At 42.4% G+C, this 17,845-nt stretch overlaps 1 protein-coding gene across 1 annotated transcript; it reads left to right on the top strand.

The window, feature by feature from the left end:
• The first annotated feature begins 962 nt into the window (after positions 1-962).
• PDIA4 (protein disulfide isomerase family A member 4) lies at positions 963-12,353 on the top strand. The gene is made up of 10 exons (XM_042044052.1): positions 963-1,092; positions 4,844-5,021; positions 6,787-6,992; positions 7,653-7,791; positions 8,317-8,522; positions 9,174-9,332; positions 10,241-10,392; positions 10,771-10,927; positions 11,022-11,255; positions 11,678-12,353. Exons 1-10 carry the CDS (start codon positions 978-980, stop codon positions 12,091-12,093), a joined length of 1,962 nt encoding a protein of 653 aa, XP_041899986.1. The 5' UTR covers positions 963-977; the 3' UTR covers positions 12,094-12,353.
• The last annotated feature ends 5,492 nt before the right edge of the window (positions 12,354-17,845 follow it).

Below are 17,845 nucleotides of genomic sequence, written 5' to 3'. Positions count from 1 at the left end.
GTACAGATTGAAAGAGGAGAAATTTAGGTTCGATATGAGGAAGAAATTCTTTACTGTGAGGGTGACGAGACACTGAAACAGGTTGCCCACAGAGGTTGTGCATACCCCAATCCTGGCAGTGTTCAAGACCTTAAGCAGTGGTCTAGTGGGAGGTGTCCCTGCCCATGGCTGGGGTGTTGGGACTATAAGATCTCTAAGCTCCCGTCCAGCCCTTAGCATTCTGTGATTCTGTGACTGAGCATTCTTTTACTTACTCCTTTGTTCAGGGAATCTGTGCATTCTTCGTGTTTCAAACTGATTTTTTACTTTTTTTTCACAGAAGGAAGGTCCAATGTTACCATGTTCTTGGTGTTTCTTCCCACTGTCTTTGAATTTCACTGACGCGTGTCTCCTCCTTTCCAAAATTAGCTGAAACAAAGCTGCTCAAGCTTATTGAGTTTAGTGCCTGTATGTAGGAGGCAGACATTTGAAGGTGTTTCTTTTTTTGGTTTTAAGTTTCTTTCATGTGGATTTTGGTAAATTATGCATCTTTCATATTTCCTACATGAACACTGCTGTATTTTAAGTATTAGAGGGCTTTTAGAGAGACTGGATTATGGAAGAACTTCTTCCTTCTGAAGAAGTTCTTTCTGAACTCATGTCCTGCAACTTCTTGCTCGCTGAACAGACACTAAAACTTGCAGAAGTGCATTTAAATCAGTTATCCTATTTGTGTAACTAACTGTATGATCTGTAGGATAAGGATGAAGAGATTTGCTTTAAAGGATATGGCATCTGCAGTAAGGAGATGGAGATAAAGAATCTTCCTTTTTCTCCTTTAGGAGCTCTTCCCTTTTTTTCTGTTGCAAACTGGAATACAATTACTATGCCTCTTTCTCTGCTTTTAGCTAGAACACGGTTATGGTTCTTGTGTAACATGTCGCAAAGCCTAGTGCTGATTTCCTCTGCTACCTTCAAAGGATGAAGTAACACCTGTGATGTTACAGTGTTACCTGTGGCTGGCAGCAGTGGCTCAGCGTCTTGTGGGCAGGCTCTCATCAGTATTTCCCGTGCTTGCTGTTCTTCTCATCGTAGGAATTCTCGGGATCAAAGGTACACAGTGATGGAAGTATCTCCTGCTGTGTGGAAGCTGAACACTAATCCTTTGCCCAGCTTGAATCATTTTCCAGGTTCTATTGTGTATCTTGAATTTGTATATAGATCATGAACTAGGCTCTACAAAGCCTTTGCCTTAAAAGTGCACATGGTTGGGGATTTCCATTTTTGCCCTTGGAATGCAGACCTGTGTGAAGTGGAATAAATTTACTTTGCAACAAGGAAGTAATCTTATGCACATTGATTGTTGGGGAGATGAAAAGTTCTGATCAAACCCAGCTTGTTGCACTGCATGATTTGGGAAGTGAGGTTTTACTAGGGCAGGGATGTGAATATGCTCAAAGTGAGGTTAGCCTGGATCGTGACTGCTATACCCTTAGCATCCTGATGACAGGAAAGGAGAGATCATGTAGAGGATCCACCACAGAAAAGACTGAGTGGGGCTGATATTGTTGAAAGTCTTTTGAATGCCGTAGCAACAGATGATGAGTCCTGAGTTCTGGGTTTCTGAAAACTGAGCTCATCCAATTAGGGAACAGTGTGGTCCTCAAAACGAAACTTTCAGGCAGAATCCCCAAGTCACTGATGTCTGGATGCAGCTATTTTGTACAGGATCTGCTTTGTTTAAGAAAATGTTACTAGGCCATATTTCTGATAAATACTGAGTATTCATTGGAGTTTCTCTAAGAACTAATTTCAGAGTAGCTGTCATCCTGAAGAAGACCTGCCAGCCAGCATCATGTACTTCAAGTCTTAAAATAAGTACCTTTTTGATCATGTTTTTTGACTTGTGTAGTAATCTCTTGAAATTTGTGAAAATAATTCTTTTCATTAAAAGGGGATGATCCATATTTTACCAGAGGGCAGGTTTTAGCCACAGCTGTCACAGCTGTTGGTTTGTCCACCGGCTTTGCCAGTCACTTTAAGAAACAAAGACACTTCAGTTTGGGGGCAGCTGTTTTATTTTCATGATCTGACCTACGCAAGTATTTATTAGATACTCCTGCCACTTCAGGTGTCACGGTCAGACTCATTCTGTTCTCTTTAAATTGTAAATCCTTAATGCAGAGGAAAGTTTCTTGGTCTTAATGAAAAAAGCGTCCTGCTTGTTCCTCCCGTGCTTGGTTGGGTCCTTGAAACAGGTCTTTCATTCTCAACAGTAAAGGGGTGTCAGAGGTAGCTATGATAGCCCTAGGTGTTGGTGAAGCTGGAGGCTACAGAAGGTAAGTCTGCACTCTTGAGGACCGATAGCTAGGTGTGGTTAACTTTTTTTTTAATGCACACCCTCCTTAAGCCACTCGGGAAAAGGTGGAGTCCCGCTGTTACAGTGCTATTGTCCTGCCTCCATCTCCAGGGAGGAGGAAGTGGGTGTGTATAATGCCCCTGACAATGTGTCACTGTCAGGCAAGTTTGACGTTGGCAGGCTGCACAGCCACTCGCAGGGAAAGATACAAAATTATTTCAGTGAGGGATGGTGGATCTAGTAGTTACGTTTTCCACCCCTGCAGGATGTTTTTGCAGGTGATACCTTGCTCTTGCTTTTCTAAAAACCAGGTGCCACAGTAGCTGCTGTGGTCTTTGTCTCTCTCGGGGGTGGGTAGCGAGCAGTGTGAGCTGGGACAAGAGTCACAAGCTGGTGGATAGTTTGAGGTGCATGAGCAGAACTGGCCAGCTAGTTTTGCTCACATTCCTTTGTGTCAGGAAAAATCGTATCGGAAGCAATTTGCCAGGAATGCAATGGCCGGGAATTCAGGCACAGGCCAACCAGGAGTACCCTGCGGTGAAACACAGCCCTCAGAACTGCCGGGCACCCATGTGAGGCAGAAGTTTTGCCTTCTGAAGCCCCCAGAAACCCAGCTGTTCCACCAGGGCAGTCCTGCAGGTATGGGATGGCATAGATTCACTCAAGGGTGAGCAAGTGCTGCAACACAGGAGGCATTGTCTGCTTGCAAATAGTGCTTTTAGCTGCTTCAAAGATCAGGTGAAACACTAGTACTTGTTAAAGAAACCTGATCCAGCCGACTAGCGTTGTGTGATAAATGATCTCCTGTGATCTCTCCCCTCATCAGAAGCTTCGTGGTACCACGAGTTGACCTCTCATTAAAATAAACATATTTTCTTCAAGAGCGCATACTGTTTTCCTGAGAGCATATAGGCTTGTTTTTGTATACTTGTTTCTAAAAAAAATAGTTATTGCAATTTAATGGCATAATTTTATCCATTGTGAGAGTGCTCTGCTGTTGGTCTGAGAAAAGTGGGATTTGTTTTGTTCTCTTTTTCATACCTGTATAGCACATATTTATCATTCTTAACTTTCAAGTTCCTGATGAAATCAGAGTATTTTCAGAACACTGTTGCAGTAACTCCTCTCAGCTCAGTCAAAAGCCAGTTAAATAGAAAATAATTTTGAACAAGAAACCTTAATTATTTTTTCCTTTTAAATTTTTTTTTCCATTCTACTCCTGGGAATCCCACTGGTCGAAAGGGACTTACCTTCATTGTTTTACAGTTTTCATTTGGGATGAGATATTTTCATTACTTGTTCTGTAACTGGAATTCCTTTAAAATCCTTCAGAAAGGTCTGGTTTCCTTGAAAGATAGCAGGGTTTTTTTAAAAAAAAAGTTTAAAGGAACATATGAAAGGTCAGGTATTGAAGAAACCATCTCAAATTCCAAGCCAACAAAGAATGAACCAGTAGAAATGTCCGGGCTTCAGCTTTCACGTGCTAATTTTGCTTCGGTAATTTAACAAGTCTGCTTTCTCCTTGAAAGGCCTGTTCTGGACCAGTGGCCTTTAATCAAAGGCTTCCCCAAAAGTTCTTTGAAAGAAGTTTTCACTCCTCTTTTTTTTTTTTAAAGAGTACCTGGCATCTGCCAGGTGCATAGGAGTGGGTTTTCATGGGACTCCTGCAGTCAGTTACTTGATTTTACACTCGCTGCAGCCTGGTGCTGATCCAGAGCAGCGTGATCGACGCTCCTGTGAGCGGAAAGACTCCTCGATGAATAGCAGACCTGAAACATCACTGTAAGTGAAAATGAGTGGCAGAGGTGGATGGAGCAGTCAGCAAAGAAGCACGATTTTGAAGCGCTGCCTCTAAACCACCTTGATAGTAGCGAAATTGGAACATTTGTGTTTGTCTCAACTGTGTCTGTTAGACCTTCAGACAAGCAGCAAATAGTTATTGTGGTGTTACAGGTCTTGTGAGTAGGGGTACAAGGGAAGCATTGGGGACAGATAACACCTGCTTTTTTTGTATAAGACACTGATTTTCCCAACCTCAAGTTGGCTACACTTAAAGGACAGCTGTTCTGCTTAATGATGAAGGGGTTCTGTTTGAAGTCAGGTATCATCTGTGTGCCCTTTTTGCCTGGCAAAACATGTCTCACTGCCCGCATTTCAACAAGATGTCCAGCAAACCTTAGTGGCAACTCTTGCATAGCTCTGTGAGTTTTAATTTTCTTGTGTCTGTTTTGTTAGTTCACCCTGAAATGTGAAATACCTGTTGATACTTTACTGAAATATTAACAGTGTTAGCTGGTGGAGTGTGGACAAAATTGAAATGGTCAAATATCTGAGTCCAAGCTCTTTGCAAACGGAGATAGCTGTCACTGTATGTGGAGCAGAAACTACATTGTGTGGGTACTTTTCTTAGCCACAGGAGATATCTGAGCCGTCTTTAATCTGGTACTGTCACTTTAATGTTAAATTTGACACAATCTAATCTGTATCATATTCTTACTTTTCCAGAATCTGTTACAAAAGAAGTTGATGATGATGGTGACGATGATGACGATGAAGAAGATGACGAAGATGACAACGATTCTGTAGTTAAAGAAGAAAATGGTGTATTAGTCTTGAATGATGCAAACTTTGACACCTTTACTGCAGACAAGGACACTGTGCTGCTGGAGTTCTATGCACCATGGTGGGTTCACAGCAGCACCTCCTTGGGTGCAGTATCAGAGGGCTTCTCTGCCATCAATGCTCCTAAAACGTGAACTTGGGTTGCCATTTTAAAGTTGACATAGCAGTAACTTGCCTGCAGGAGATGCCCTGCACTCTGCTATAGTCCAGGGAAAGAGATGGTTCTGGTGGTGTGGAGGAACCTTTTTTCCCTGCCCCTGTACCATGCAGTAACCAACAGCCTGCTCCTGTTCCACAGATGTGGGTCATGCTCAAGGATCCCATGCCAAGGGAAGCACAAGACTGATTCTATCCCTGTTTTATGCCTGACAGGGAACAGAAATTATCCCAGTGAGGCCCAGAAAAGTCATGCACTGTGGTCGTGCAGCCTGCTATCATCCTGTGCCAGTGTTGGACCACTGAGAATGTGAGCACTTGCTCATCTAGATGGAGTAATGAAGGTTTCCCTAGCAGGGGAACTGCTAGAAGGTTTTCCTTTCCAAATTCTCATTTCTGTCCTTGCCAGAAGGGTGTGGTGTGATTAGGGACATAACTTGTTTGTATTATCAATTTAAGCAGTGCCTCATACATCTACCTAATGATGGCAGTTCTGCTGGCACCCCTAGGTACACAGCACCACTAGTTTGCTCCAGAGAGCTACAATGGACTTACCTGCATATAACCAAGACAAAGGATTTAGGCCAGAATGTGTCTTCTCTTGCATTCTTACGGCAAAAATATTAAGGGTGGTTTTTGTTGTAAGAATGCAAGAGAAAACACATTCTCTGCTGGAGGAAAACAAGAGTAGAAGACATTTTCAGTAGTTGCTGAGTTAGTGTTGCAGCCAGAACCTCTTTTCCTTTGTGGCTTAGTGATAAAAAAATGACTTAGTCATTGGTCCTTCTCCAGTCTTTGAATAGAGGGGGAATATGATCTTGCTTGAGCTGGAGTTGCGTTTTAACTTGTGCCGTTCTTGTCACAGAGAATCCCGTCCCTGCTTGGCTGTAGGCACTAATTCTGCAGCTGTAGTTTGCCTGCATGAAAACTAAACAAGAAGTTTAATTTATCTGAGCAGAAGGATGCGTGTCATCATAGACTAAACACCTCTCCTATTTTTCTACTCCCCCTCCTGCCAGCTGAGAGGCTAAGGAGCACAGGCTATCTGCCACATGCTTCTTTCTGTTTTCACACATTTTTCTTGTTTCATCTTTAGCATGTCAGGCTATATTTAGCATTTCTTATGCTGGTATCCTCTGTCATGCCTGCTTTTGCAGTAGGAGCCTCTGTTCTTCCCAGAGAGTTCTGGTGTGGCCAGAGAGGGAGCAGTTGCTGTGTTACCATGGTGGGTGGGAGATTTCATATAGGCCAACTTAACTACTGGTTCATTTTCTCTTTAGTTCAATTTAGGGTGCTAGGGAGAGAGGATGAACCTTGATTAGGGAGAAGCTGAAGTTGAATTGAGACCGTATTTGCTGAGGAAGAAAGGAAGGAAGAGCATAATACAAGGTTTAAAATTTTGTTGTAAAAGCAGTTGTTGAATTTTTTTATAATGGTTTTATAAAGCATATGGCAATACATTCCATGTTGAATATGTTTTGATATGAACAAACAGTACATTAGCTGCAGTTGCTCTCTATCTCTCTATGATCTGAACATGTAGCAAGGCAAACATTGCTGTGTTGATGATGTGAACATCAGGCAGAAGGCATCCTGGAAATGCAGAGCAGCAGAATACCTCTGTGTGTCTGTCGTGCATTTACGTACCTGCTTGTGTCTTCCTCCGACAGGTGTGGGCACTGCAAGCAGTTTGCTCCTGAGTATGAAAAGATAGCCAAAACTCTGAAGGAAAATGACCCTCCTATTCCTGTAGCCAAAATAGATGCTACTGCAGCCACTTCTCTGTCAAGTCGTTTTGATGTCAGTGGCTACCCAACCATCAAAATCCTGAAAAAAGGCCAAGCTGTTGACTATGATGGGTCTCGGACGGAAGATGGTAAGCACCAGTCCTTTGCAGTTCTCTGTAAGAAAGCAAAGTAACATATGATCTTGTTTCTTAATATGTGGCTATTTTGAAGGACTCTGATCTCAAGTTAGTTTATCTTAAGCAGAGTAACACTATGAATGCTGAAATTTTCCATTTTCTCAACAGGCTGCATGCTAGAGGACAATTTTGCAGGTAGTGGGTAGTGCTGTTACTGACAGAAGGTTTCTAGAAATATCACTTGACTAGAAGAGGAGGCAGTCTCATGTGTGCTGAAGGATCAGCCAATAAATATTTGGTCTATATATTGACTGTATAGAAACCCACTTGTATTTTGCTTAATTAATATGCCCAACTCCAGTCAGAGGGGGAAAAACTTCCTTTTCTGTCTGTTTTGAGATGGAATTCAGTGCTGCAAAGTACAGATCTGTGCTGTGCATAAGATGCTCTACGGGGTGAAGAGAAGACCTTCTTGGCAGTTCCAACAAGGAAATAAAGCATAAAGGAGCTTGATTAAGAAACTGTTCTCATGTAAGCTTGATATGTAAGCATTGGTCCAAGATCATGCCTGCCACTCTGATTTCAAACTCTTGATACCATCTCTTGCATTTGACGTGCTACTGGTATGATAAAATGCATACTTGCTAATTGGGTTATCGAACTGTATTTCAGCAATTGTGGCCAAAGTCAAGGAGGTTTCTGACCCCAACTGGACCCCTCCACCTGAAGCTACTCTGGTATTGACCCAGGATAATTTTGACGAAGTTGTGAATGGTGCTGACATAATCCTAGTAGAGTTCTATGCTCCATGGTAAGCAAGAAGGCAGTCGTGTATTTGTCTAGCACAGATGACGTGAACACACTTGGTGAACCTGTATTCTGTTGTTATGCCTCTTTACACACTTTTGCCTTGTGCAGGTGTGTGTAGCTCTGGTGTACCTCTGTTACAATCTGCATCTAGGATCATGTTGCAAATCACTTGCAGACTAGACCGGGTCTATGTCTCAGCAAGGGGTGGTACCCAAATCCTCACTGGAGGTTCACAATATTTATTAATTTGGCAACACACTGAGATACTGAAAACCAAAGAGAACTGGTCCTTAGTTTAAAAATGGCCTCTAAAAATGAAGGTCCCTATAGTAGTGTGAGGCCAGGCACAGAGGCCAGCTTCAGGTTGGAGAGAGACATTTTCCTAGGCTGAAGTGTCCTCTGTAGGTTCAGTGATCCCATTTCTACTTTCTGCATTCTGGAAGATTAAACTCTTCCACTTCAGAGGTACAAGGTACCTGGCAGGCTGAATGGCTTGTCAAAAATGCGCTCTGCTCTCCCTCCCTAGGTGTGGGCACTGCAAGAGGCTTGCTCCAGAGTACGAGAAGGCTGCCCAGGAGCTCAGCAAGCGCACGCCTCCCATCCCCCTGGCTAAAGTCGATGCCACAGCTGAAACTGAGCTTGCAAAGAAGTTTGATGTTACTGGCTACCCAACTCTCAAAATCTTCCGCAAGGGCAAACCTTATGACTACAATGGTCCACGGGAAAAATATGGTACTGCAACTTATGCCTTTTTGTATTTTCTGGGGGCTTGACCACAAATATTTTGCAGACCTGTTAATGTCATGGCAGTTGGGAAACTTGAAAAATTGTGCTCTCATACCTACAGAGGCCAGAAGTTTAAATTTGTCTCTAATCTTTATAACATCTTATGGTGGTACTATCAGCTCCTTTCAATATAAAATAAATACACATGGTGAAGCAGTGGCAGTATGAGTAAATGGTCAGATTTGGTTGTACTGGAATGCACCATGAGGGCTAGAAAAATACTCATTATTAAGTTTTAATAAGAGGAAGGATTTAAGACTATTCAAGTAGCACTTTGGCTCATAGCAGGTTCAGGAGACAGTGAAGGGTCTGGAATTTCAGAAAGGAGGGTTGCTTGCAAGATCAACTAATATCCATGGATTGTGTGCTTGGTCACCTCTTCTGAAACCAACCTGAATGGGAATATTCAGAACTGCAGCTTTAAAAACTTGGACTGAGGTCTTGCTGATTTATTCTTTAAGTTATTGTAGGAGGGCTGCACAAGGGGAGAGGTGTCCGTGGGAAATGTGGTATTAAGCAATGTTGAGATGGAATGCCTGAACCTTTCAGTTCAATAAATGTTCTAAGCAACTTTTTGGGGGCGGGTTTGTCTCACAGGTATTGTCGACTACATGATTGAACAGGCTGGTCCTCCATCCAAACAGATTCAGGCTACCAAGCAGGTACAAGAATTCCTGAGGGATGGGGATGATGTCATCATCATTGGTGTCTTTAGTGGAGAGAATGACAAAACCTATCAGCTCTATCAGGAAGCAGGTAAAGAATGTTTTAAAATATTAATTAAATATATGTTCTGTTGGGATTCTGCCTAGGACTTTGGGCATGGAGAGATAATTTATTTCTGCTCCTAGTTCAGTAGGGAAGGTTGGAGAGTAATAAGATGTAGGAGGAAGGGTGATCTTCTACTTGTACTCAAAACATAAGCTCACACCAGATTTTGAGGCTGTAATTAAGCTGTCAGCCAGTCACTGAATATACCTCTGCTTGGTAATTGTGTCCCTAAAAACATGTGGACTAAAGAGGAGGGAAAATTCCTTCCTGAGGAACAAACCACAATTTCTTGGCTTAAAGCCCAGATATGTTTGCTGTCTGTTACTCTTGTTTCATATCTGGCAGTCCAGAGTCAGTCTTCACAAAACTGTTTTGGGGTGAGAAGCCTGGCGAAAGAACCATCATCCACTTCTGGGTCAGTTTAGCTAGACCATTCCTGGCAACCTGTCTATGTCTGATTCTGGGGCTGCTGTCATAGCTGGATTAGGAGCTGATTTGTTTGCCTCAGCATGGCAAGATACAGAACTGTTTCCCAGGCTGCCCCAAAGCAAATAGTTTGGCTAGCTGACCTATTTGGAGGAAAGCCAAGAGGTAGGAGACTGATAAAAGAATAACTGTTTTGCTGTATATGTTTTGGAAGCTGTTCAAGGTTTTTGAGTGTAACTCCTCAAGTGGATGGGGTGTTGAACAGCATTCGAGTAGTGCTACTGGAATTGTATGTATATTCACATGCTTCTCACCCCTGGATGAGAGCTGTTGTCCAAGATTGGGTTGTTCTGTGTCACTTTGAGAACAGGAAGAGAGTTTCCTTGCAGTTACAGTCTCAAGATCTCAGTTGCAGGCTGTCAGTTAATTTCTAATGACTTTTCCTTCACCTAACCTAAATTTTTCAGCTAACAGCTTGAGAGAAGATTACAAGTTCCATCACACCTTCAGCAATGAGATTGCAAAACTATTGAAAGCATCTCCAGGAAAACTGGTTGTCATGCAGCCAGAAAAATTTCAGTCAAAGCATGAGCCCAAGATGCACGTTCTGAATCTTAAGGTGAGTAGCTGGTACAGAGCTAAAAAGTTTGTGTGTGGGATTGAAGGTTCTCGTTCTCTGTATTTATGATCAGCTGGCATCTTTCTGTTGGAAGTACTCCCACTAGATATTTGAGTCAATCTGTTTGTCCACTGAAACTGTATTGCTTTGTTCAAGAGAACTTTATGAAATTAGTCCAGATGTTACATTTTCAAATAATAATTTGTCCTTACAATATTCAGTACTCAAAGGTTTGAAGAATGTCATGACAGCCTTGTTTTTATAATGCGCCTTTCCCTCTTTCACGTTCATGTGTGTACCAATATTGGTTTTTTAGTAATGTGTAACAGAAATGCTGCTTAAATCTGTTTGAACTTTTTTCACAATTTCTTTAAGCAGGACTCTACAGATGGATCTGAGATTAAAGAGCACGTGCTGAAACACGCTTTGCCTCTAGTCGGTCATCGCAAGCCTTCCAATGATGCCAAGAGATACTCCAAGCGTCCTCTAGTGGTTGTCTACTATTCTGTGGACTTCGGTTTTGACTACCGTGTTGGTGAGTTTGCTGCTGTTGCCCTTTCTCCACTTTGAGAGGAAGCAGGCGCTAAATAACTAGGAATTACCAATCCTGTCATGTTCTGGTTTTTCAGCTACCCAGTACTGGAGAGGCAAAGTCCTGGAAGTGGCTAAAGACTTCCCTGAATACGTGTTTGCTGTTTCTGATGAGGAAGATTATTCTTCTGAAATAAAAGACTTGGGCCTGCTTGAGAGTGGGGAGGATGTCAACGCTGCCATTCTGGATGAAGGTGGCAAGAAGTATGCCATGGAGCCAGAAGAGTTTGACTCTGATGTACTCAGGCAGTTTGTGCTGGCATTCAAAAAAGGTACAGTTTCTAAAATAGGGTTCTCTAAGCTATTTTGCTTATCCTTCCAAGAGTTCTTTCCTGAGGCAACACTGAGTGTGTTTTACAAGTCTAAAATGTTTCTGTGGTTTTAAGGTGTGAGCTGATCATTCATATTTGGGACTACAATAATAAATAACAGGTTAGGACTCTGGGGATGGACAGCCATAAAAAGAGCGGAAGGGTTCTAAGGAATTGCAAAACAAACTGTTGCTCATATTTCACGAGGTTATTGGGCCAAAAGGTCACCAGTTAACAATCCTGTGTTTCATGCTGAGGCAAGTTCATTTGCTAGTGCAGTGATTTTTCCCTGGCAGGAGGATGTACTTCTGCCCTTTCTTAGGGGACATTGTAAGGGCTGCTCTTACCACATTCTAACAGTGTTGTGTTTTGCTTCCTTCTAGGAAAACTGAAGCCAATTGTGAAGTCCCAGCCAGTGCCAAAAAATAACAAAGGGCCTGTGAAAGTGGTAGTGGGTAAAACTTTTGATACCATAGTGATGGATCCAAAGAATGATGTTCTCATAGAGTTCTATGCCCCATGGTGTGGACACTGCAAGAAACTAGAACCGGTGTATAATGAGCTAGGCAAAAAATACAAGAATGAGAAAAATCTAATTATAGCCAAGATGGATGCTACTGCCAATGACGTGACGAATGACCACTACAAAGTGGAGGGATTCCCCACCATCTACTTTGCTCCGAAGGATAAGAAGAACAACCCTATTAAATTTGAAGGCGGGGACAGAGATTTAGAGCATTTGAGCAAATTTATAGAGGAGCATGCAACAAAACTCTCCAGAACAAAAGAAGAGCTTTAGATAAGATGAGGGTGGTGAAGAAAAATTGTTTGTACAATGTAGTTAAAATCAAGTTACTGACAAAATGTTGTGAGAGAAGAATTAAGCAGTTTTGAGCAAAGAGGTTCTTGAGCAGTAAAGCAATTGCAGTATCTTTTTTTTTTTTATATGGCAGACGAGTTTTTTTCTGGACACTGAACTTAATACTCTAATATGAATGTCTTATGTTAGTTACGGTTTTGATCTTTGGAGAAAAATACATCCTTTATTTTTTGTGACTATCTTGAGCTTTATTTTTTGACTCCAATGCAGCTGTTTTTAAGTTAAAAGACACTACCAAAAAGAGAGAAGCAGATCCCTCAGACAAACAGGTTTCTCTTATTTGTTGTTACAGTTACTGGGGGGAGCAGTCTTTTCAGCTAGTCTTTTCTGTTATGTTTCTGTGTACCTATTCATGTGACTCTATCACTGTATACATAGCTGAGGATAAGAGTGGAGGTTTTCTAAAGTGTGGATGGAATATTTGGTCCTACTGAGATAAGACACAGGTACTTGCTAACTAAATATGCTCTAGACCTGTTTTAGCTTTGTGCCTCTCTGTAGAGAGGGTGATGCTAAAATAGCAAGTTTTTCTAATGTACGTCTCTATTAGTTCGTATTGACCCATTCGTATCTTAGTCTTCCTGAATATGTTTTGGAGTAATTGGAGTATGGCAGAAAAAGAGCATCTAGTGGGTGGAAATGCTGGGATTCTGGTATCAGATCTATGTGTTACTGTCTCCTTTCCTTTTGCAGAGGGGAAAGTTTGATAGTGATTCTTCTCTGGACAAGCAGACTGAGACCTTCTAATGGCCTTTATTCCTCTAGCAGGTACTGCAGGTATAAAGGATATTCATATCTCCTCTGTGCTCCCCTTGGGAGTATATGCATTTAAAAGTGGATTTTTATTTTGAATGGCCCAGATTAGATATGTCTGTAGATTTATGGGCCATGTTGAGGTTGCAGACTTACGTGCTCTAGAAGCACTGTCTGCCTCTTCTCAGAGCTGTGATGCTGCAGCGTGTGTAACTTGAGTGACCCTGAGGCAATTTTGATTCACATTCAGTTTTACAGGTAGTGCTTCTAGAAGCACTGTTTTCTGTCTTGCAAAATATCACCTGTCTTCCTTCAGTAATTGCTTGTTGCATTAGTTTTTAGCTTCTTGGAGGGTGTGCAAATCTAAAACCACTACCCAATCTTTGTTTTTTCTTCTGGGGAGATGCAGTCTTCTGTGTAGCAAGGATAAACCCGTGTCCAGGAGGTGGCTGTTCAGGTAGAGTCTGAGGACCCAAAAGGGACTACAAGGGGGTATGTAGTCCTTACACTTTCCTACTGCACTTGGCATCCCTGTTGAAGGGATGTGTTTCCCTTCTGCCTTAACAGGGGACTGTCCCCCACTGTTAACAACCCACACAGCAAAGCATAACTATCAAATTATTCTTGCAGAGGTGTATGGGACTGCAGGAAGACTTTCCCTTAATTAATGGTTTAGTCAAAGCTAATGAACAAAGCTCACCAGCAGATGATGTATGAGAGGGACAGTATCAAATCTCCTGGAAGTGCTGGGGTGTGCCTGAATGCTATTCACCTCCTGTTGTTTATCAGCAAAGGCTGGGAAATTCTAAGCAACTAAGTGTTAAAGCAGGGTCATCATTTACCTCAGGCCCTGGCATTGTCCATTAGAGGCCTTTTTTTTCCTATTGTCCTTAAGTGTACAGATGCCTGTTAAGCTTAGGCAGTATTTCACTTACAAGATTCTTACCAGGTAAAGTGTGTTATGCTCCCATCTACTGCCATTTCTGTTTGCAGCTCTTCTGTAGAGCTTTCAAAAGCTATAATCTATTCTAAATGTGTTGTGCAGGAGCGAGACCAGACTTAGCTGAGCACCAGAGTTGATTCTTTTCAGCTTTAGAAAATATAAATACACGCCAAGGAAGAAGTTCTGTCCTGTCTGCCAGTGCTACCAACTCAGTTCTTCAAAGAAGTAGGCACAACCTTTTTAAATCAGTTCTTAAAACATAGTTCAGGTTCTGTCCCTAAGCAAATACCTGACACAATGCTGCGGGGAGCTAAATTGCTCCTCTGTGTTAGTTAGTTGCAGACTTAAAGGGTTTTATTCCAAAACAGATGCTGCCTAACTAACAGGAGGATATGGATAAATACAGAACATGTAGAAGGGAGGGTGAGGAGTCCCTTACTGGTGGTGAGGGCTACAGTCAGGGCTGGAGCACTGTTCTCCTTGGGGCAGTAAGGGTTAAAGTTGAGCATGAACATTCGTCACCTGTCTTCTGACAGGTGCTAAATTATTAACATTGTCATTGCCAATGCTGTACTGTTTCTTTAAATTTCTTCCTCCCAGCAGAAGCCAACACCACTCTGTGTTTAAACCTCTACAGCCTCCAGGGAGCCCCTGTGGCAATAAAAGACACAAGGCCCAGGGGAATGTCCTAGATGTGCTTGCTCAGTGCTCCTGCCACCTCTCTCTTCCTTGCCTCCACAGGTGGAGGCAGCCTGGTACATAAACAGTTACTTCAGTACTGTGCTGAAACACCTGAATCTTGTTCTGGAGCAGTAGTGCCTAAGTTAGAGCTGAATAAGGAACAGGAATACAGTAGCTATAATATTGCTTACAGTTTCTTGACAACTGTGAGCTGCAAGAGCAGGCAGTGTTACCTCAAGTAGGTTATAGGTTTAAGTTATGAGTAGTAGAGGGAATGACGATTTGTTCCATCCTTACGCTAGAGTTGCCTGGCCACATTTCCTGTGAGTCCTTGGCTGTGCCACACACCTTGGCATCTGCATGTCATAATAAATGCATTTATCACTTCCCAGCAAAATGAGGATGCTGTTGCCTCTAAGCTTTGGGCAGAGTCACACTGGAAAGCAAACTGCTTTCCTTAGTTCCAGCATCCTATCCTTTGCTGTGTGCACTATCAACATCACATCAACTTTCTGTGAAACTCACTGGGATGGATACATCATGAGGTCTGTTATCTCTGTACAGAAAGTGATATTAATGTGACTGATGCATTCTAAGGAGAACAGGTTGTACCATCTTTCGGAATTTGTTAAATGCATTATGCATGCCTGCTTTTCCCTTCCTGATGCATTAGGATGCTTTCCTAAACATCCTAAATTCTTTTATTAAAGAGTTACCTAAGTGCTGCTGATTAGCCTTGATGTTCCCTTCTTACAGAAGGGAAAAAAAAATGCACAGTGCAGGAGAATAAGGGAGCTCCCCTTACTTGCTCTTAGCCACAGCTGCATGAGCATATGGCATAATTGCTGATTATGGTTCCAGGTGGAAGAGATCCTGCAGTTTATGCTTCAGCACAGGACTGATTTGTATAATATTCACAGTCCATGGAGCCTGGCCTGGTGTATCTCCCACACATGCATCCTCTCGGAGATAAACTTATTTCTGTAAACTGTAGTACATCTTAAAATAGTGAGACTTGAGACTTCTTCAGGGCCAGCTCCTTTCCCTGAAGGGTCAAGAACTAAGGTAGGCAGCAACTGTAGCACAGCTGGTGCTCCTTGAGGAATGAATTTGTCTCTACTGTGTCTGGGACAGTAAATATTGGCCTGGGATCTTGATACTTCATTAAGTGCTAGTTTTTGTGGTACTGAAAGAGATTTGTTAACAGTAGAGGGTTTGAAACCAAGGTTATTGCCTGGTTTCTATTCTCAGCAATTTTCTGTGTCCAAACTGCTAATTATGGTAGTGCCTGGGTATGGCCCAGGATTTGGCTGGTGGCAAGCAAGCAAGGCGCTGCAGAGCTGGTGCCACAGAGTTTTATCTGCCCTCTTGTACGTGAGGCTGTGCATTGAGGAAACAGTCTTCTGGAAATTAGAATATGAATAAATGATGCAGGTTAAAGGCTTCTCAGAAAGCAGCATTTACTGTAGTGATTAGACTGCTGTCCTTTCTTTTTTGGCAGGCAAGAGAAGCCACTGCAAACTGTTCATGCTCCAAAAGGCCTTTTGCTGGTAGCGTGCATTGGTGATGGACACTGGTCAGAGGGTTGAGTGTTGCAGTCCGTATGCTCAGCCCTCGATGTGGGTAGTAAGTCAGGCCCTGTGCAAACTGTGTAATCTGCTTACTGGTATAGACCCTTGCATTTGTTATGCAATTTAGCTTTGATTTGCTGTGCTTGAGTTGCAAAACTCCCTTTGTTAGTGCAGATCAGGGATCTATGAACAAGCCTAGCCAAATTAAATGCAGTAGCATCTTGGTTCAGTTGCCAGGTGTTTCTGAGACTTCAGCACAGCTTGAAATGTCATAGGAATCACTGCACATCACTGCAGTGCATTTGCCAGGGGAGGGCTCTCAGTTGCTGACCATGAAGGGCTCCCCTTTTTTCCTGCCTGGAGCCATGGTAGGTTGTGTGAATCTGTGCAACCATGGGCAGAAGAAATGTTCTTCCATCGTGTACAACCTGTTTTGATATCTGCCCAGAACCCCACTCACAAATAAATTGTTTTCCTTCAAGATCTTTGGAGTTTCCTCTGCACTGGAGCCAGTTCCTCTAGAAAAATCTCTGCCAGCTCTCAGGCCACAGACTGATGTCATGTTAACATTAGTGCTGGATTTTCTGTGTCAGGAGCAGCTGGTTTTATGTGAAGCCATTGTACTGTAATCTGTCTGAACAAGCTCTATATGTACCATGAAAACTAAAGTATCATGTCTTTGCAGAGGCTAGATGAGACTGCTTGGGTCTGGAAGGACATGACCACTCTCCAGTTTCATTTTTGCATCTAGACAGAAAGGGGTGTGATCTATGAACTTCTCCAAATCCTTACATTAGAAAGGTGGGAGTTTCAGTTTCAGAAATGCTGTTCAATTCTCAAGCTGTGTGTGACTTAACAGAAACATAAAGGAGATTAGCTATATTTAGTCCAGCCATGCAAATAAATCTCTTACCACAATCAGTAACCCCATCCTCTGAAGGATTTCCACAGGCTGGGGTTTTGAACAGCCAGTTGTTTCTTCATAGTGAAAGCTGACACTTGTCAGCCTGGCCTGCATTAATACTGTCCTAGTTGCCTTTGTCTAAGTTATAGTGGCCTTCCTGAAATCTAGTATGTTTTGCCTTACAACAGGAGAGAATTGTTCTGCAATACAGCCTGGTAAAATGCTGCTCAGGATGATAAAAGCAAAGTAAAAGAAAAATACAGCAGAAGGTAATCTCAGGGGAGGAGAAAAAGGTAAATGATAAATTTCCCTGAAGTTAGAGAAATCAAGGCTAGACAGGGCCATTTACTCAGCTAATCTTGTTGGTTTACATACCAGACCACAAGTTCTCAGCTGTTTGCTTTCCATATTCAGCCTAATAACTTGCATTTAACCTATGAACCTGGTCCAAACAAAAGTATGCAAGACAAACAACGCTCCACAGCTCTGCTAAGTGCTGCTGCTGCACTGATTTCTGAACCACAGAATACATTCAGGAAATGGGATGTGCCACTAGAAATTGGTACTACTGCTTTGAGTAAGGAAGGCAGTTTTGCATTCACTTGCCATGTGAAATATTCCATATGTAACTTTTGCTGATGCCTTTGGACAGTGGACTTTAGTGATGTATTTTCATGTGGGGGTTGGCTCTTCTTTTGTGATTTTGAGTTGGTTTTGGTCTTTTTCAGTCTCAAGTTGATATAAATACTAAAAGATAGCAAGTAAAACTCCACTAGTTTAATTAAGCTGTAGCTTTTCCCAGCCAGCAGATCTTCACAG

The sequence above is a fragment of the Corvus kubaryi genome, unplaced genomic scaffold (genome assembly GCF_017639235.1).
Source record: "Corvus kubaryi isolate FWS band 111438036 unplaced genomic scaffold, C.kubaryi_AGA036_p1.0 37398, whole genome shotgun sequence".
NCBI classification, from domain to species: Eukaryota; Metazoa; Chordata; class Aves; order Passeriformes; family Corvidae; genus Corvus; species Corvus kubaryi.
The sequence above is the reverse complement of the archived record's forward strand: the minus strand, read 5'-3'. Positions and strand labels throughout refer to the sequence as shown.

Coding starts and splice junctions, on each gene's coding strand:
- PDIA4 (XM_042044052.1), top strand. CDS start 978: ATGTTACAGTGTTACCTGTGGCTGGCAGCAGTGGCTCAGCGTCTTGTG. Junction 6,993..7,652: donor TGGGTCTCGGACGGAAGATG/GTAAGCACCAGT, acceptor ACTGTATTTCAG/CAATTGTGGCCAAAGTCAAG. Junction 11,256..11,677: donor TGTGCTGGCATTCAAAAAAG/GTACAGTTTCTA, acceptor GCTTCCTTCTAG/GAAAACTGAAGCCAATTGTG.